Below are 21354 nucleotides of genomic sequence, written 5' to 3' on the forward strand. Positions count from 1 at the left end.
TCTAATTAGATGAGCTGACTAAAATCTATTTATCATCCTATTCTTAGCAACTCTGTTGTTACCAGGTACCACGGTGTAGATTAATCATTCAGGTTCCATGTAATTATCGTGTGTAAACAGTTTCTGATCAAACCCAGTTCACTGCAGAGTTCTCCTCGCAAAGGACCACATCTAAATAGTTAATGAGTCTTCTATAAAACCCCAAACTTCAGACCGTTTTGAAATTACAGAGGAGCTCTCTAAATCAGGAAGGGAACAGGCTCAGCAGATCGGAGCAGTGCTCTTCAAAGTCCTCTTTAATAAAACATATTAACTTTTCTGGTGAAGGGCGGTGGTAGGGTGCAGCTCTGTGGATGGTAATAGGCCGGTACCGTGTCAGCTCAGCTCTGCCTGACCAAAGGGCTGAGCCTTGTTAGCAACAAGGTCTGTAGGTTCAAAATACTGTGATGAGAGCAGGCTGCAAATGGAGGTTAATTAGCTCAGTTGAGTTTTAGACAACTCAAATAGCCAGAAGGCAAGGATATGTATTTTTTATAGACTTTATTCAGTGCCACAGAGTAGACTAATTTATCTCACCAAAGACTTGATATGTGGCTCCCCAGTTCCCCATCTGTTTCACTCTCTGTCAAAGGAATGCAATAATCCACAAACATCTTTTTCATTACATAAAACACTCAGAGGGTTTTGTGCGCAGTGCTACATTTTTTTTTGTTATCTCACTTTGTACCAGCCAGAATTTTCACATTCATATTTTTCTGTAGTTCTTTAGTATTACTTTAGAAAATAGCGCTAGGTTGGAAATGCCAGTGAATAGAAGCATAAGCAGCAGTGTAGAGGGTTTATCACACCACAATGTTTATATTTCATTACAAAGTATTTTTGAAAATGGCCTTTGTCAAGATTGTTTAATATACGTCTAATTTTTTAGTCCAGTGCTTGATATAACAACTGATTCCAGTGAGCTGATGTCCAGGGTCTTCCTGTCAAATAAATGTTTCTTTTTCTCTGTTCTAACACCTCCAGATCCTCATTACTGTATATGAAGCTTAAGAGACTCATGATGTCCTTCATTGAGCTGCTGAATTAATTATATTTCATTGACCACACCAGACATTTGCACTGAAGTGATTAATCTTTTCACAGAGCTGTCACTAATTATGCTGACATTACTTGAAATATGTGGTGACCAGTAAAAGATGCCATCTCAGCACAGGTTTTCAGGAAAAAGGGTGGGGGATGGGCGGATGGCACACAAAAACGAGTCAGTGTGGCTAGTTCACGGGATACTGGGTTAATTAATTGCGGGTCTGTGCCTCCAATTAGACTTGGCTGTCTTTAATTGGTGCTGAATGGGCTCCAAAGGCCTATACTGGGCAATATGTTGAGAAAATGTGCAGGGAAGAGCTCTTTGTCCCACCCTTCAGGAATTACCACAGGAAACTAATTTGCATGTAAAGCAGGAGGTTTGATAGCCACAGCTGACTGGTCAGGGAGAGAAGGATTGTAATGACCAGAGATAGCACTGAGGTGTTAAACCCTTTGGCACTGTTGCTGACACTGCTTTGACTGCTACAGTGGTGTAATCTCTGCTCTCGCTGTTGCTTTGTCAAAATGCTGTGAGGTGGAGCTGTATCTTATCTTTTCATCTCTTAATTTCCCTTTTGCCTTCAAGGTGCGCTATTCGTGTTTATAGTTGCCTTCCTCCTATAATTTTTTGGCTGTTTGATCTGAGAAATGGCAGTCACACTGCTTCATTGTTAAGGATTGCTGGAGTAGCTCTTTGGACTTTAATTAAAGGACGCCTTTGTTCTCTGATTGGTTAGTTTTTCTCATTGCTGTTTGCATAGGCTAAATCTTTCCTTTTAATTCAAATTTTATATTTTACTACCTCAAGATTGGACCAGTATAAAAACTAAATGTACTTTGATTATTAGATTTAAAAAGCACACTGTTGTAAAAACAATAGATTTCATGGATCCACTGCCGTAAATTTTTAAAGTTTCTGTAGTCAGGTCATTAAAAGTTTATAGAAATACCCCAAGCATGGAGCAAATTTGTTAGCTACAGCTTCTTAACGTCACATTAAGCATCTAACTTACTGAATAGACTTATACTTTACCATATTTGTCAGAGTATAAGTCACAGTCTTTTGCATAGTTGGCCGGGGGTGCGACTTGAATGTGATTTTAAAAAATAAATAAATACCAACAATCATTAGAGGGCACCAAAGGTGAGCGTATCTATATTTCCTGTAAAACAACAGAAGAAGTGCCGGTCAGTCTTACCTCAGGATTGGATAAAGTAGTGCTAAAGCGAAAGGATAAAGAATTCAAAGGATTATTGTTACCTATTCTTTTTCAAGATTAAATGTTCATTCTTGGTCCCATATTTTGTTGAATAAATGCTTCTAAATATTCTTCTAAAAGTGAGACTTATATTTCCAGTGCGGCTTAGATTCTTTTTTTTCTTAGGGTGTTTTTAGACAGGACACATTTAAGTGAACCAGAGTTTGTTTCCCCCGATCATCTGGAACAAATTTTCTGTCTGAGTACGTCCAAGCTGACCCATGTCCGGGACCAAGAACAGCACTCGGACCCATCTTTCGAAGTGGTCTTGATTTGTTTCCACTCGGACTGAGCTGTAGTTCGTTCTGAGAGTTCTCAGTCTGAATACAATCCATCCTTGGAGCAAAACAACTGAACTAAAACAGCCACTGTAGCTGACGTAAACAGAGTAGGAATAAAGCAACTGATGAACCGCGGAAAAATGCAAAGTAATGATTGTTGTGTTGTCTAACAGAGAAAAGGGTCAGAGTCCTTATTGGTTAGAATGTTTATTTTAACAGAGCTGAACACGCTTTTTACATGCTTTTCTGTGTCTCGATATGCATGCATGCGGTGCTGCTGTGACATCACCCTAAAAAGTAACCTTGTAGTTTCCTTAACAGAATTTTCCTAAAAACAATGCTATAAAACCAAACATGAGGTTCGGGACTTGATCCGGAACAAATTAAGTGGACTTTATCCGAAACAAAGGATTTTCCAGTCTGAATACATCCTGATGCTCTGTCCAAAAAATATGCTACTAATAACTGGGAAGTCTTAAAACTTAGTAAAAATGACAATGCAATATTTATTCAGCACCTTATAGACTCTTCTAAGGAGGCATAAGGCGAACAGAACTGTGCACATAGGAAAAAAATTAAGCTTTGGTTCCCTTGCAGTCCTTTTTTTCTCCTCTGTTCAAAGAGCATTTTTAGGGTAAGCTTACATGATATAACATGTTGACAGTAAAGATTTGATGACATTTTCTTTTGTGGGTATTATCAATTATAACAATTTGTGCACCTGCATTGTCAGATGATTAGATCTATATAGTTATTAACATTCAAATGTAAAATTTCTTTTCAGGATCTCGTCTGCGGCAAGAAGACACCCCACCTAGGATTGTAGAGCACCCATCAGACCTGATCGTTTCCAAAGGGGAGCCTGCCACACTCAACTGTAAAGCAGAAGGACGGCCAACCCCAACGGTGGAGTGGTATAAGGATGGAGAACGGGTGGAAACGGATAGGGACAATCCCCGCTCTCAGCGCATGCTGCTTCCAAGTGGCTCCCTCTTCTTCCTGCGCATTGTCCACGGACGACGAAGCAAACCTGATGAAGGCTCCTACGTTTGCGTTGCTCGCAACTATCTGGGTGAAGCAGTGAGTCACAATGCCTCGCTGGAAGTAGCCAGTAAGTGCAGCATGTCTTTGTAGTTCTTCGTTGTTCTGCTGTCAGAGTGAATGGAGAGTTTGGGGTTAGATGTAGCTGAATAGTAGGCTCCAGTTACGTCCAGTGTTCCTGCTCTCAATGTGTTCATTGAGTTGGATAATCTCTCAGGAGTTGGTCAGGGTATGTTTGGCCCAATGGTCTGTACAGGCCTGTGGAGCTTTGGGGGAGAAGTGGTCTGATCATTCCAGGGTGAATGCTTTTCCAAAGAGCCCTTGGTAGGTGGTCAGGGAGCAACAATGGGAAAAGCCCTTTCTGCGTTAAAACTGGTACAGCTTTTTGTCACATGGTTAGATTCAAGATTTTATGCAGAAAAAAGGGCCACTTAGTTGTCTTCAAAAGTAGAGGTGACACTTTTATTTAGGACCATGGCAGACTTACTGAGATCAGAGTGGATAAACACGCTTGTGGGTTTCAACAAGCCTTCAGTAAACTTATAAGCCAGCAGTGGAAAGGTGGTATACTGTCGAAGAATTGAATAGGATTTTCAAACCTTTTAGCTATTTTTCCAAGTTGGGTCCTTCGTTTATACATTTTTTCACATGATTCTTAAGAGGGAGCTTTCATTTGCGGGTCAGCTCTGCAGATATATCATCTCTTTTCTCTCTTGACTGGCTGAGAGTGAGGTTTGAGGACGACGGCTCAGATATCTGCCGCTCCTCAAGCATGGCCAGAGGCTGTCGCCAACTCCTGCACTGTAATCTAATCAAGATGGGAAAAGAAAGAGTGGAACGTGTGTGTGCTTGAATGTGTACAGGTGTGAATGTCTGTGAAGTGTGTGGCCATGTTGGACTGGACACATGCTGTCCGCTTCTGACAGTTTGTAATACAAGATATAAGACAGTAATCAGTGCAGATAGATTTACCTTAGCTTTATAAACAAAAATGCATCCTTAAAAATTTCATTTATGGGGGGAAAATTCCAAATATTTGGTTTATTTGTAATTTCATTTTTTCTATTTTTATATGTGAAATGGTCCCAGCCATTATTAGCAGCATACAAATGACAACTTTAAATAAATGTAAACACAAGCTTGGCTAATTTAAAAAGGTTTCCACACATCCTAACCCAAAACATATCTTTCCTCTTAAATGGAATATAAGAAATGTTTATTTTATGGTTGGGACTCTTCGAAAGGAAACATGAGTCGCACTGGCTTACATTCAAGTTTGGTCTGTTTTTTCTGTATAAGGTTCAAAAAGACCAATAATGACAAGCCACCATGCTCCAGCACACTCTCTCCGTCCATCTTAGCTGGTGTCTTTTTCTCCCCTCTCTGCAGCTCATGCTTAACTACATATAATTATGTTGTCTGAACAACCAGGAGAGAACCCAACCCGTGAAAAACGGCAGAAAACCCCCCCCAAAATCTTGACTTTTCTTTTCAGCCTACATTAGATGTCAGTGCAAATAAATCCAATGTCATACACCTGATTCATATGAAGTCATAAAGCATCTTGGATTTATTTTTAACATTAAAAAAAATGTGCCAGGCTGAACTGCCATGAGTTGAACATTATGGAGACTCAGTTCAGGGTTTTCATTTGCCAGTAAAACTCCAAAGAAGGAAGTCATGCTTTTCATTGTGTTTACTTTGCTCTGCTGTCCCTCTCCAATGAATTCACTTAAAAAGCTAAAAGCACAACTTCTCAGAGATGTTATTGTTAAGGCCTGGCTTTTACTGTTTCATTTACTCAATGGCGATTGTTAATATAATCCAAGTTTCAACAAGTCTTGCTTTGCCTAAGTAGGAGAGCTAACCCAGATTGTTTGGTTTATCATTAACCAAATGTACAGTATAGCCTAAAATCTCTCTATGTCGGCCTCATATCCCAAAGCCTGGACTAATGGATTTACCTCCAGTGGTGTTTTCCCTATTTATTCAGAATAGCTCAAGACTGGACAACAGTCAATGTTACTGTTTCTTTAGCATTAATATGTTTAATAATCCACAAATTCTGCACTAAACAGCTATGTAGAACTATATAGAAATATCTAAAATTAACATATTTTACACTATATAAGGCACAATTAAAAGCCTTCATTTTTATTTCACAAAATAACACGTCTAATAGTGAAGAACTCCTTATCTGTGGATTCATTTTGATTGTGCTAACTGATGAAGAAGCGATTTTGAGAGGTATACAGCACTCTGTCGTATTGTCAAGTCTGTTTGGGGCTTTTTTTTTTTTACAAGTTACATACAATATTGAATGTTGTAAAAATGCTAACACAGCTAATGTGTAGCAGAGTAATACTGTATTTTTTTTACATGTTACCAACAAGGTTAGAGGTTAGTAAAGAGTAAAGTAAAGTAAAGAAATCCAACTACGGTAATTATAGGTTCCCACAAAGACATTTAAATGCATTTAGCTTTTAATTTCTTTGTGTGTGTGTTTGTGTACAATAGATATAATTTCTAAGAAAGGTGTGAGCTTTCCTTCTAAATTACTGACAACCAAACATGCAACCCAAGGAGGATGCTCTGCGTTTTATACCTTAAGGCCCGTACACACCGGGACGAATATTCGCCAGGCGTTATTCGCCAGCGTTTTTCGCCACGTTTTTTGTGTTCACACCCAGGCGATTTTCGCTGACGATGAGCCGAGCGAACATGCAATTTCATTCCCTGACATTAGATGGCGCTTAATGTAAACAGAAATACTCCTGTACACAAGGTGGCGCTGCACAACTTTAGGCTTCTTAAAGTCGCTTTTCACTCAGAAGAAGAGAGCAAGTATTTACGCGCTAGTCAGAATAATACAAAGAAAACATGAATATTTCAAGCACCAGTAGCTCCAACTGGTGCTTGGTTCGGGGATATTTTAGAATTTCCGTCATTATTTCTTCGCGACGTCTATCTTCTTCGCTGGTATGTGTGCTCAGCAAGGCAGTTTTGTGTTAGAGCGCCCCCAAGTTGTGTTTTACTGTAACTTCAGAAGCTCCAGACACGTGTGCAATAGCGCCATTCTCATTGGTCGAACCCGAGGCTTTTTTTTTTTGACGCTTTGGCGCGTGGCGTTTTTTCACGTCGGTGTGCACACTCACATTGGTGCCCTTTGTTTAGTCACGAGGCGTTAAACTTCGGCGAAAATCGACGGCGAAATTCGTCCCGGTGTGAACAGGCCTTAAAGCTATGTCACAGAAGATTCCCAAGGTTGGTTGTCTGTGCAAGGCCACTTGTTCTATGAATAGCCTTTAGTTGTGGAGATAGTAACCCAAGGTAATGGATGGCACACTGCTCCACTTGAGCAGCAGATAACCTCAGGGCCTGCTGTCTAGTGGCCTGGCGGAGTGCTCTTTGCCGACTGCACGAGTTTGGCTGCAGCTCCTTGCATTCACACACAGAAGCCTACCTCCAGAGGCAGAGTTTATGTTTTGCAGCCGCTAACAGCAGAAGCAAGAGGATGTTTACTTGAATTTCAATCCACTGCATTTAGCTCTGGTCAGCCACGTTTATCTCAGAATCTCATTGATCTCTGATGCTGCTGTAAAATCTCTGTCACCACATACAGGCAGCTGGCTTTGCAGACTCTCTGGTTAGCGAGGGAAAGGTCACGGCGTCAGGATTGTTGAAAGCGGAGGGGTTCGTCCTAACAGATTTCAAGTCATCTGCTGCGTAGGGGACTGTTGGCTTGCCTTTGAAAGTCTGAGGGAATCAGCATTACCTCCTGCTGTTGAGAAGGTCTGTCAGCTTTGTTGACAGTACGATCAGCGTTCTTTAGTTGTAATTGCTCATCTCAAAGCATCCCACATTAAAAGCCACCTCTTGATATGCAACACTTTGTGAACAAAATTGCATCTTCCTTGCACAAATGAGCCCGATGTGAATGAAGTATTACACAATCGGTATTCTCTATGATTTTATTTTTTTGTAATTGAATAAACTATTATTTGTTGATTATTTTTGTTATATTTAAGAAACCAAAAAAAAAGCAACAACAACACATATACACTATCAGGCAAACGTTCAAAAGTTCTGGATATAAATTTGAAAATGAGAAGCAGAGGGGGGTAAAAAGAAATCCAGTCTGTAAAACCCCAGCAGAAGTGGCAGTGAGTGAGCTGGCAGGCTGCCAGTTCATAGAGGCAGAGCGTGTTACAGCTCTGTGGCAGTTATTTGTCTCTGGGAAGTTCGCAGCAAATTGTGGCAAACGTCACAGCCAGGGTCCGCTTCATGAGTCAACACGCAGGCATGGGCTCCATGGGCTCCCCCCACCACCAACCCTCTGCAGCCCCCGCTCCAGCCTGTTTCTTGTTGGAACGGCGACCTCTCCCATAATGCTGAAACCTGGTAGTGGGTGTGTGGCTTTGAATACTGTCTCATGCAGTCGAAAAATGTTTTGCAGGGTAGGGAGCCTGTGAAATAAATTGTTGTGTAATAAGTCAAGACATTGCGATGAATTTAGAGTTTATTTTTAGACTGAAATGCAGGGTGGTTTTTTTTATTTTTATTTTTTTTACTTTTTAGCTATTGGAAAGGGCTGATTACATTTTTTATTTTATAAGTTATAAACCTCTCTAGGCCATGGTAGAGCGGTTGACTTCTGATTGGACCATTGCAGGATTGGGCCCTGTCCTGCCTGTGTCCCTATGTATCGAAGTGTCCTTGGGCAAGACACTGAACCGATCCTGGTGGTTATAGGTTGGCGCCAGTGTTAGGCAGTGTGTAAATGAAACTGTGACTGTAAAGCACTGTGGGCTTTCAAGGAAGGTAGAAAAACTGCTGTACAAGTATACACCACTTACCAGTTGATCCAATATTTACCAATGTTTCCTCAACTACTGTACTTATCACTTTAAGCTGCATAAAACAAATAAAGTTAAGGTTTCAAAACCTATAGGGCATATTGGTTTATACTAAAAAATAATGCTGATATTGATTGGCTATTAAAATAAAACTTGACCAATTATTAAAAAAAAAAAAATGTAGGTCATTTTGATTTAATGCATTTGATGATTAACTTGTGTTGACTTAACATATTCCACGCACATATCATCCGACAGATTAACCCTGACATTTTTTTCCCGCTTTAAGGCGGTGGCATGGAGTCAATGGAAAAAGATGTTCATCGTTCTTTTAATCATTTGTCAAGTATCAGATTAAGTTTCAGAAAGAGATTTGTTTTATAAACATGCAAGCCAAAAATCGCTCACACCCAGCCCTCCCCACTAAAACTAATATTACTGGCTGGTTGGTGGGCCAAGAGCTGAAAGTGCTTACCATGGGAAAGTGAAGCCTATCAGCAGATAAGAGTCAAAACAGAGAAGCAGGGCAGCTTTTTAACAGAGTTTAAGGGGCTTTGTGCAGTTTTACAGCAAACACTGGCATCAAGCCTAAAGACAACATACACCCAGCAGAGTCAGAGGCTGGTTTACACACGCAAAAGGACTTTGAAAGAGGCATGACTTCCTGTGTTTGAGGACTGTGCAAGTATGTGTCTGTGTTTGAATCCATCCGTCTGCCAGGATGGGTACACGGCTCAGTTAAACAATGTCTACTGTTAAAAACGCTGACGGGGCAGCTGTTCAGTAAAAAATGCACGTCAATCCTTTCTGGCTCCACCTGTTTTAAGGACCTTGTGGGGCACAAAAGACAAATCAGATGAGTCTTCCAAAACTTCTACAGAATTTTTTGTTTTTCTCGAGTAAACAATATATTCTGCATTTAATTATGTGCATCCAGAAACCAGAGGAAACCCATGAAGGAATATTACCATAAAATGACCAACTTCAGTGCTAAATAAAGCTAGTAAAATTCACTGTCAATCAAGACAAAAATTAGTTTTTTACTGTGGTAAATGATTGATCTGTCCTATGATTGAGAAATGGAAAATGTAATGCCATTCATATAGTCATTACAGCCGTTTTATAGTGCTGTTCTCCTCCCAGTGCATGAGTCATGTAGGAAATAGCTTGTCTATGTTAGTGAGAAAAGGAACGCCAACATGGAGAGTCCACTTTAACTACTTTCCTCTGTTTATCTGAAGGTATTTGCTACACATCTGTTCTCATGAAGAGCCATAGCTCAAAGTTCCTGGGACATTTGCACTTTCTTGTGTCTGGATGCAACTTTACAATCTTTTTTCTTTGTCTGCTCATTGCTCTCTCGGTAATCCCTGACTCTGGCTACAGGGTAGAACAGGAGCTTGAGTAGGAATGGTGCTGTGTTCTAAGACAGTGAAGTATGATATTAACATTATGAAGTACTAGTCTAGAGCTGATAAGATATTGCATGTAGGCTCTTGAGTCCAGTGGTCTTGTGCAGCTACTCAGAGAGAGTGCTGATAGTAAAGTGTTTTAACTTTCTATCCTCTTCAAAACTATCCACATTTTTCTTTCATGACCTCATGCTTTCAGTTTTAAGCAAGTGTCTTTTAATACGTGCTTTTTAAAATCAAAACATACACTTGTTTGCTGGAGTTGTGCCTTTAGCGTGTGTAAAATGTGTAAGCTGTGTGTCACGGCTGAATCCATGCTACTCTCCCTAATCTCAACTTCATCTGCAGAGGCCTGGGTATTACTTTAGCTGTGAGGTGTAATCTTCTCTTGGTCTGAGCCCCTCCTGTGGGCCAAAACGGGCAGCATGTATGTGTGGGTGTTTATGTTCCTCAGAGGTTTTTGGTATCTAGTCATATGACGAGGTGCTCTCTTCTCAGGACATGCAACGGGTATTAAACGTAGTTAAGCCCAAACTTGAAACCTTCTATCATGCTCCTCGATCCGAGAAGATGGACTTACAGAGGATTAAGGTGCTTGGAGAGGAAAACTTGGAGGATTTTCAGCCACTATTTTTCCAAAGTTGGAAAACTGCAGTCAGAGGAGAAGGATATTTAGATCTGGCTTTAGTTACTCCATTTTTTCTGTTGCTAAGCTTTCTAAAACCACATTTGACCGATAGGCTGTTTTTTAATATACTTCGACACTTGTTCTTAGACACATTTAGATGCACTTAACTTAAACCTACACATGTAATTAGTCTACAAAATGTATTCAGTCATTTCTGACAAATAATCCCTAAGAAAAAAAACAGGATAATTCAAGGATTCTTTATTGGTTTTGCATCACTGGGTGACATGAAATTTGCGACTCTGGTCCCAGGCTAGCCAATTAGTGAGAGCAAATGTAACAAGAAAATATCAATGTGAGACAAAAAATGGAACTGAATCCAGTTCCAATGGAATATTGGAACACACTATGGCTGAATCAGTATTTCTTCCCTTTCCCTACGGCTTCTCCCTGTCTTTTTACATTTATCCCTCCACGCGGAGAGATATGGAAAAAAAATTGTGTATTCAAATTCTGACATTACTACCACTTGATCACTAAAAAAGTTTAAAGAACTAATACAACTAACATTTTTAAACTCTACTAGAACACAATTGTTGGTTCAATTTGACTTCTTAAAGGCCAGGGCTGTCATTACCCAAAACAAAAGGGAATCTTGGCAAAACATGCAAAAAATATTTTATGATAAATTTACATATCTCTGACTGCCTGGCACAAGTGCACCCTTGGTCTTCAGATGTCTCTTCTGCATTTTCTCCTTACAACTTCTATTCTCTATAATTTTATTTTTCATGAAAGTCTTACAAAATATCAAGCCAAAATGTACTGAAAAAAAGGAGGCAGCCGAGCTACCTTCTCCAAACTCTTATCAAGGAGAGCAAAGGGAAAAACTGGGAGGGGAAAAAAAGCACATCTGTTAGCAGAGCTACAGCATGTTGCTGAGGCTGCATTATGACAGGCAGCAAGAGTTGGTGAAGTAAGCAGACCCAAACACTGATAATGATCTGCCCCATGCTATCTAACTACAAATGAGACAGGCCCTTTTGTTGCTGAGTGTGGATAACTGCAGTTCTGAATTCAGTCAATTACAAGTGCAAACAAGGAAGATGTGATAGCAAACCGCTGTCTTTTAAATGCCATTGGTTCATGCAGTATCTAGCCAGATCCTTAAGGCACCAGTTGAGGGAAAAATGGTTGTGGAAATAGTTTGTTTTTTTATCGATATTTACTTTCATGATGTGGATCTTCTGATTTTTTGCCATTTAAGTTCAATATATTTATCATAATTGCTCACCGAGGAATGGGTTTATTTTTTTAAAGGTACATAAACGATGAATCACTTGAAAAGGAAAGAAACAAGCGACTGACACAGTTTTGGGTTAAAATCATGCAGTGTAGGGATTAAACATTTGAGAATGTTTGCTGCACAATGGTGCAGCTGGATGAGGAGCACCCTCTATTTAGACTCTGTAAACATATACAATAGTCTAATTAGGATCATAAGGAGAAGAGGTGCTTGACTAAGCAGTGAAAAGAATAGAAACACCCTCACCTCCTCTTTGTGTCTGTGTGACCTTTCAAAGCAGGGTGTGGCGCAGGCACAAAGGGGTCTCCGTGTAATCATATACTGGCAAAGAGTTGGACAATAGGCAGACAGGGGGACGGCATGTGTAAAAAGGAGAAAAGTTAAGAGCACCCATTCAAAATCTACACAGAAGTCAGTGTTAATGTGGGTAAATTTGAAATAGCTGACATCTGACTCAGTGAGGCCTGGTATTGTATGTCTATAGAGCTGTTGTCAGGCTTGGGGGTGACATTTCTATTCTGTTTCAGATCTCTCCCACCCCCACACCCATTGCTTCATGGTATCAGATTTAAAACTGTCAGTAATTCTTTGGCTCTCTTTCGGTGATCTGTTGTCATCTGACAGCTTTGCATAGAGAACTTTTGGAAGCCCTTCTTTGCAGAGCCCTTTGCCCTCCAACCGCATTAAATACAAGAGGATTGACAGTTACTCAGTCCATTTTTAAACACTTGTTTTCCTTTTTTTCTTTTTTTGCTCCAGTCTGCTTCTAATACAACTTCTTTCTATGTAAGTCTCGCAATCAATTTTACTTTCACTCAGAGGATCTTGTGAATAAGCACTATTATCTGGCAGCAGACATTCTTCGGACCTTGCCTTGCATCCAGTCGCGGTTTTTCCCTGCAAATGGGATTAGCTTATAGTGCCAACTCTGCAGGTGAAATCTTAAGTTAATTTACCCCACTCTTTGGTGCTATAATAGCTTATTGATTGCTTGACAGAAATGCAAGAAGCAACATGGAAGGGCATACAGAGAGGAGAGAATAAGTTAATCATCTTGGTGTGTGCTGCCAAGGTTTAATCGTATTACTCAAGGTTTACCACTGCCATTCACTTTCACCTCCCGAAGAATTGAAGGGACTTTTCCTAGACAGACAAAACATCTTACTTTGTAAAACTATTACTTGGCTGCTTTCTTGTTCCTCTTTGCTTGATCTTTTTTGCCCCAAACCCAGTAAGTCTTTAAGGATGCATCTTAATTAATGCTTAAAGTCGCACTCCGATCATCTTTCGTTCGTTTGCTGTATTTTTCCCTGTGGTCTTTTATGGTAATGCATTTTCTAGGACAAAGTTTCTGCAGAGCAGCAGTAGTTCATTAGAAATTCACCTCTGAGTTGTGGGCGGGGCTATTGTTGCGGAGTAAGCCCCTCCCATTACCCGTCATCCATTTGTCTAGATGCTCTCTTGCCAGTTTACAGACCCTCACAACCCCAATTAAACATTAGCGGTGGAACAAAAATGGTGAGCAGCATTGGAGCCATCCAGCCGTACAGTTTTGAGCCAGATACCAGATCAGATGATGAAAACAAAAATTTACATGGATCTACTTGTCTGCAAGTGGATGCGTCAGAATGGAGCGAAAAGCTTGTGGTCCTGCAGAGTGTAGCTTCAATGTCACATCTAAAAGCTTTTTTCAGCAGCATTTATTCATCAGCTCAAGATTCAAAATGATTTGAATAAAGAAATACTCAGAAATGCAATTTTTATCTTAACTTTTTTGTATTCCACCATGAGAACCATTTCTACAAAAACATTTTAAAAACACCAAAAACTCAAACATAAGAGTGGGTCTTTAATAGCTGGGTTTCTTTAACCATGCTGACCTCTGAGCATCTCCATCTGTCAGGCTGGTTGAAAGAAATAAAAAAGTCTCACCTTCACTTTTTACATCTTGATTCTCCAGCAGCCAGATTGTTCTTTTCTTACACTGATAATTTTTCTCAGAGAATTACTGTGTCATTTCCATCCATCCTCATACACATTGTCACTTTGGCTGGTTACCTAGAAGGAGAACACGTTGCCTTCATTTGAATCCCTCTCAAAACCAGAACAGTTCAAAGGAATACTTCCTTTTTTTAGCATCCAAGCTGCCATTAATTTGGCATTTTATCTGTACCAGAGTTGCCTGTTTACTTTACATCAGCTTCACTGGTTAGGTCTGATTATACTTTTGTTTAGTCCCTAAAGTCTGCCTCTCATCATGTTTACTCTCAGGGCTTTGCCTGGGTATCACATTAGTTTGTGTTTACACAGAGAGCAGCAAAATTGGATTTAACTGTGCTTGGAATTTGCCCATTCTTCAGCCTGGCTAATATCAATCTGTCTGCGCCAAAATGCCAAACTTAACTAAAACAAAGCATGGACACAGGGAGGAGAGAGATTAAGGAGGGAGATTTTGTAAACATAAAGACAGAGTGATGTTGACTTTGCAACCTATCAGACGCACAGGCTGTCATTGACCCGATGGTCAAATTCCTGACCAGCAAGAACAGGGAAACATCTGGCAAAAACTGCCCACATTAATCCAAAACCTAATGTTGTCAGATTTCATCTTACAGAATTGAAATGACTGTGCTTAAAACAACAAAGGGCTTGATGGGATTCAAAATGACTGAACAGAGTCTGCTGCTTTGAGATCAAACATGGAGAAAGAGAGATGTGAAGCAACAACAAAGACAGGGATAAACTGTTAAAGAGAAAATTGCGGACAAGCTGTCGTTAAGCATAGGATGAGAGAAGCAAGGGAGGAGGCTCCAGTTGGACAGACAGTCTCCTTTAGCTTGTGAGGGAAAGATAAGGAGACAGGTGGTGTTCTGTTCTCTCTAAGATCTCCGACAGCTGGCAACTCTCTTGCTATAAGCGTGCTACAAAAGAATGCATGTGTGTGTGTGTCCATGGGAGGATGTGTGCCCATGTGTGAGCGCATGTTTGTGTGACATGTTTAAGAGCATGCACGTTTGCAGCTTCTGATGTAGGCTTTTGGTAGTTGTTTGAGTGATTTCAAGCCATTGCTTCTTTGCCAAAAGTTAGCTTTAGACATAAAACTAAAGATTTTTGATAAAAACTATCCACTTCAAGGAACACGACATTTGGTTTAATTTTAAAGATTATTTTATCAATTTAAATCAAATTTGAACCATTATTGTGTACCTTGAATTTGTCTAGTGTGTGGAGGAGCACTGGAAAGGCACATCTTTTTCAACAGCACATTGGAATGACAGCACCGGAACTCTTTGTAAACGTCTAAAATACGTATAAAGACCTAGACCTTTGAATTTAAACTAAGAACTAATGTGCTGTCTTGTGTTGAAGAATTCATGGCTGGGTTAGTTTGAATGTCGTGCTTTAAAGAAATTCCTGTGGCATAACCTAATGTCTGCATTTTTGAACTCACAGTGAATAATTAGCCTGGCAAAAAAATATAATTTTTTTAATTATATAAAAAAGGATTAGCCCTGTAGTCCCCAATTTAAAGGTTATCTAAAAGGTTTTATTTAAAATATATTACAGGGATTTTGCAGGGTCAAATGTAAAAACTTAACAACAAAATAAAACTCCTATCAAAATACCTCAGATCCTGAAGGAAATGTCTCGTAAGCAAAGATGTTGAAACTCTTCTCTGCCTTTCCAATACTTTTCTTAAACAGTTTTGCTTGAAAATCTTTAGAATTTTTTCTTTCTTTCTAAGAAACACATTAGCCATCAATGAAATGTCTGACAGATGACAGATTAGTTGGCAGTAGCTGCGTGTACATACAGGACATAGAAGAAGTAGCGGAGTTCTGTTGTAAACAAAAACGACTGTGGTTAACATAAAGATAATCTTCTGAGGGTGCTTTTATTTTTAATTATTTAAGTGACTATTCGCACATAATTTCTAAATACATGCCAACAGAGCTGAACTTTTTTCTTAGCTGCAAGGACCCGGAAGAAGGGTTAGGGTTAAGTTAATACGTGCGACCAACAACAACATTTAGCCTTGGACGCACTTGCACACCGTTCCAAAGCACCACATCTACGCATGACACAATGCCAGCGAAGTAAAGACCCACAATCAGACTAAGTGTTTACATGCAACACAGTCAGAAACACCTATCTTAATCAGAAGAAAATTTTGATCAGGTCTGATCAGGTCAGAGTATTCTGAATGTCCCGTTTACATGAAGCCCTTTTTAATTCTGATCAGGCCTTTAATCTGATTACTATCCATGTTAAAGTAAGCAGCCAGTGTAACTTTAAACTCTGAAGAAGAAATTGGTAATTAATTGAGATGTGTTGCTGAGATGTGTAATCAGATAGGTTATCTATGCAATGCAACTGAAGGATCGGAGCAAAACAACCAGGAATGAACTAAACCAACAGCTGAAATATTCACCAAATCCACCCGTCAAAGAAAAAGGAAGTGTTGGCTGCATAATGGATGTGTCTTTGCCTTTTTTTTTTTTTTTAAATTATTTTGGATTTGAAAGCAAAGTTTGAATGCAGAATTCTTCTGGGAATGGTAATGTGCAGGTTGCAGCACACATATAGCAACAACTGTTCTGTGGCGCACTGAACCATAAAGCCATGAACTTGATTCACGACGAGTGAACACTTTTCCATGAGCAGCATCTGCAAGGATAACAAATGAGCCAAAACTGGAGGGAATAGAAATTCCTCTTTGCTGGCCTGATGCTGTGTTCTGTCCGTGCATTGTGGTTAGAGCTGGGTTCTTTACTTTGTCGGCTTTGGGCCCTTTCCATTTACAGCACTCTGTTTGATCTGGCCACTAGACAGAGCTCGTGCCATCTCAGTGGCAGACTGCTTTTGTATGCAGAAAGGAAAAAAGAGACCGTCCTATACAGTCCAGAGGCGGTTATTTGCTGTTGGCAAACACAGACTTTCCTCAGCGGTGAAAACTCAGTTGCCACAGTGGCCTGACAGCTGGCTTTCATCCTTGAGCGCTGCAGAGATTGTTCACAGTGCATGTTACTCTTAAAAGTAATTCATGCTCTAAAAGGCCATCGCGCAGAAGAACAATTCCCCTCCAGCGCTTCTTTTGGCAACCAGAATGAGAATCCGTTTCATCAACCACTATTGATTGATGTCAACTGTTTTAAGTGCTCTCTTTTTTCTCGGTTTTGCCAGGGTTTCTTTGAAGTTACAGCAATTCTTCACAGCTCCCCACCTTGAACAGAGCAGTTGGCTGGCACCTGATCTATTGATATTTCACGCCTAGGAGGTCACCCTGAACTCAATGCTTTTGGACTTTTTCATCTGCAAAAATTAACGAATGGATTTTAAGATGAAAGGATTTTCATTGCTGTGGCCTTCTGTATGCACAGTTACCTCTTTATCAGGTATATTCTGGCTTTGCAGTCTCAGCTTTGGACTCACTGCAAAAAAGGTAGCCCAAAAATAGGAAAATAGCCTAGTAGTAAGTAGTAAAATGATCTGTCAATGGAGCAAGTCATTTTTATCTATAACAATGAGTTCCACACAAGCATTCAAAAGGGAAAAATAAGCTAAAAAAAGGTAACTTTTTGATAGAATTACTGAAAGTCCCCCTCTGATCATCTTTTGATGTTTTTTAAAGCGTTTCTCATGGTCTTCTCATTATGATTATGCCGTTTTTAGCAATAAAAAACAAAACAAAAAACATTTGTTGTTTTCTAGGACGGTTTCTGAGTTGTGGGTGAGACTGTTAGCATGGAACAACCCCGCCCCCTTCCCCTCCCAGTTGCTAAGAGTTCAGCAGTGAGCCTGTGGCCCTCCCAGCGTATGTTCTACAAAACAAATACAATTTTATTAAACTGGATTTTTTTCATCTGCTCCTGATTCACACCGATTTTAAAGAAATACTCACAATGCAAATTTGACCTTAATTTTCTCAACATATGTCCACCACCATTATCAAAATGCCACAAGAACATGTTAAAAACACCAAAGACATCATGTATTTAAAATTAAATGTTATACAGCCCAATAATAAGTATCTTTTTGCTAGTTCTAAGGAAATGATTTGCAATGTTTGAGTTTTTATGTAACTTAATGTGATTCATTTACATTTAAAGAGTGGAAATGACTCATTGGAATAAAATGAGAACAAAATGAGGAAACCGTAGTACAAGTTGGCCCTTAATAAACCCTCATAAAATCGAAAACTAGAATATACATCTGAATATTTCTTTCAAATGCAATGACAATGAATGTCAGTCTAACTTGTCAATATTTATGTAAATTTAAAATAACATACTTAAAATTGAACCAAAAATTATAGTGAAACTTTTATTTTTTGAGTTTTTAATCAAGTTTTTCTTTTGTCATGGAGAAAACAGATTTTGACTCATCTTTATTAATAATTTCCTTATTTTTAGATCATAGCTCTTAATGATACTAAAACATTTTTAACTGTGCTGATGTTGAGAAAAGCTTGGATAGAGCAAAGATACATTTAAAAAATTTAAAACCTGGTCAAATATTTTTAATGACAAAAAAAGTTGTAATCTTTGCAAGTATCAAAGTCAAAGTGATTGAAGAAAATATTTGATCCAAACAGCCATTAAATCAGTCTTTTAATGATATCAAATACCCTTACGAAGCCATAATTATACTTACCTACAGCTCGCTGGGCACATGTTTTGTTATTTATGCACATTGATTCTTGGATGTTGCTGCTTATTGTCTCTAAAATTAGCCTCTTATTGGGTAATTACTCAGACTGAAAGTCTGTGAAATGAGCCTTTTTTCGGACAATGCTGACACTTTTCATTGTGAAGAATGTTTCTAACAAACACAAACCCTCAACTCATAATTAAATTCTTGATTGAAAAGCTTCATAGTTGCAGTTTTGCAAACTAGCCTTTTTGATGGCGCTTGTATTTACTGCTTGATATCTACTTCCTTTGTCGAAGCAAATGAGCTGTAATAAGCTGTCTTCATATTGACTGCACGAAATCAATCTTTCAATCCTTCCGAATGACAGGATCGCACCCTACGTGGAGTCGGACGTGGTCAGCATTTTACATTTCCTTTGCCACAGAAAGAATTCTGCTGCAGCTTGAGATGCACAATAAAATGAATTTTCCTTCATTCTTCTTAAGATTCCAGCTATTTCCCTTCAGGCGAAGCCACATAAAGCCATCTTTGTGTTCCAGTCACACACATGTTATTTTAGCTGTCCTCATATAACTATATATATATGTACATTTTGAACATCATCTATAATTCCTCCTGACCATTCCGTTTAGAAGAGTCCTATAATATTCAGTCTGGCATGTAGGATGCAAAAGTAAAAGCTGTGCTCATATTTCCGTGATGGAAACCACACATTTTAAGCTTTCTGAGTATTGCAGTAGTGTGTGTCATTGTGTGGTTGACAGTTCTGTGACAGTGTCACACTTTCGAAAGTCTAGTTGCCTTGCACATACTGCCATAACCTCGTTTTTTTGGAGTCTCTGTGTGTGGCTTTGATTCATGTTCATTCACTTTCATGCTTGTATTGAACTATTCTCACTTGGTACATCTAGAATAACAAAATCTGTGCTTGGGTGCCAGGATATTCCCAACGGAGGTGAAATATGTAAAACTATTCAGGTAAAAGAAAACTAGGGCATGTTCTCTGCAGATGGCTTTTTTGTCTTATGTTGTCTGGAAATCGTCACAGTCGAAGGGATCTAGGCAAGTGTTTTGGCCATACCAAAAGAACCTGGAAACTGATGGCCATTGGCGACTCATCCCTGAGGGCAAGCGTAGCATAAACCTTTAAGACAGCTTTTAAACAAACAGTCTGGTGAGAAGACTGTGTGTGGCTTTTCGGTTCAAATGTCTCCCTCTCCACAGCTCTCCTGAGTAGTTCATGAGCGCCGCTGCTTCCTTGTCTGATTTATCTCTGCAAGGTGAGATAAGACTCTCCTTTCGTTGGTTGTTAATCCTCCCTGCCACATATGGAACTGCATCAATCTTTACGTAAGACAAAAGCTTGGCTGGGTGGAAATGGTAGATTTTGTACTAAGGATACTGCTGTAGTAACACGGTAGTTGTAAAATAACGCCACATTAAACATTCTTACCTAACAGTTTTGTTTTCTAATAAAATTGGAAACATATGTTTACGGAGACTAAAACACAAAGGTTTTCTGGTGGGTAGATGGTAAAGGCCAGGTCAGATTTTTCAACAGATGCATTTAATTAGTATTTTCTTTACAAGAAAGCCTGTAGTAAGTAGTTTCATTTTATAACTCAAAGTTATAAGAGCCCAAAAATTGTGTTTTTTTTGTAGATTTTAAAAAAAAGAGACTGATTCAGTCTAGTGAAAATAAGTTCTGAAAATAATTTGGTTTAAATATGAAAAAATAACAAATAGGATTAGAAAAAAAAATAGAATAAAAATATAATTACTATGAATTAAGGAATATAATGAAAATCTTGTGATCAATTTCCTCAGTTACAAAAAAATTGTATTAAAGTGTTTCAGTGTCTTCGTTTACTATCTTCTTGTCATCTACTGAAACTGTAGTCAGCAAAACTTTGAAGATAGAAAAACTGAGAACATTTTCAGTATTTGTTGTTAGATGATCCACAGCAACAGTGACGTGAATGTTTTGTTTACTGCTGAATCTTACCAGGATGTTGTCAGAAAAGTTGGCATTGTTTAAAGTGATAAATACTGTTTCTTTCTTTAAAAATCTTTGTGTTATCTGTTGTTTTTTTTTTTCTATTCTGTTCCTAAACACATGTTACTTAATCTTTATACATCCAGTAAAAAGACACATATAAGCTGCCATTTAGACATATTTATAATGAATAGTAAGAAACATGGTTCAAAATCGGAATCGTTGATCCTGATTTGTGGATCGAATCGGGTCACCGCCTAAGTACTGATTTAAAGCCCTATGCTCCACGACTTTGCCAAGTCTGCAGTAAAATGCATCAGAGGCAAGGGTCATTGGTCAGCATTTAATATTAAACTAAGGCTGCTTTATCTCCTACTGCAGATGTACAAATTCTTAATAAAGTCAGCTTCTGGATCAAAGTAAAACTACAAGACCCAAAGAAATGTATTTCCTAATAGATCTATGCATTTTGTGTGGAGTATTAGTGCAAACTGTAGGCACATCCAATTCTTCCATATCCCTGACATGTTGAGATCCATCACAGGCCGTTTTTCACCTTTTCGTATATTCCCGGTGACAGTTTGGGCTTTAATTGGCCAATACATAAAATATCTGTTTGCTCACACAAAGAAGAGAATTCGACAACAGTTTAATGTGACTTTTGACATTGATATGTACTGCTGCAAACATTTATTTAAACAAAGATTGGTTCACTCCAGTCAGCTATAAGATAATGAACATTCACATGTAAAGTGAATAGCACTGATTATCTATTCATCATTTATTAGGGTTAAATCTCCCTTTTTGTAACTGACAATGATTTGACACACCATCT

The 21354-nt window shown here is 39.0% G+C and overlaps 1 protein-coding gene across 5 annotated transcripts in view; it reads left to right on the plus strand.

The window, feature by feature from the left end:
• Positions 1–21354, plus strand: part of robo1 (roundabout, axon guidance receptor, homolog 1 (Drosophila)) — a 247734-nt gene that overhangs the window by 119897 nt on the left and 106483 nt on the right. For all 5 annotated transcript variants that reach the window (XM_078929630.1, XM_078929633.1, XM_078929632.1 and 2 more), the window contains one exon: positions 3411–3737. In XM_078929630.1, the coding sequence (XP_078785756.1) occupies positions 3411–3737 (327 nt within the window). The remainder of the gene's footprint in view (positions 1–3410; positions 3738–21354) is intronic.

Source organism: Oryzias latipes, chromosome 13 (assembly GCF_053564925.1).
Source record: "Oryzias latipes strain Hd-rR chromosome 13, Olatipes_Hd-rR_3.1".
In the NCBI taxonomy this organism is placed as follows: Eukaryota; Metazoa; Chordata; class Actinopteri; order Beloniformes; family Adrianichthyidae; genus Oryzias; species Oryzias latipes.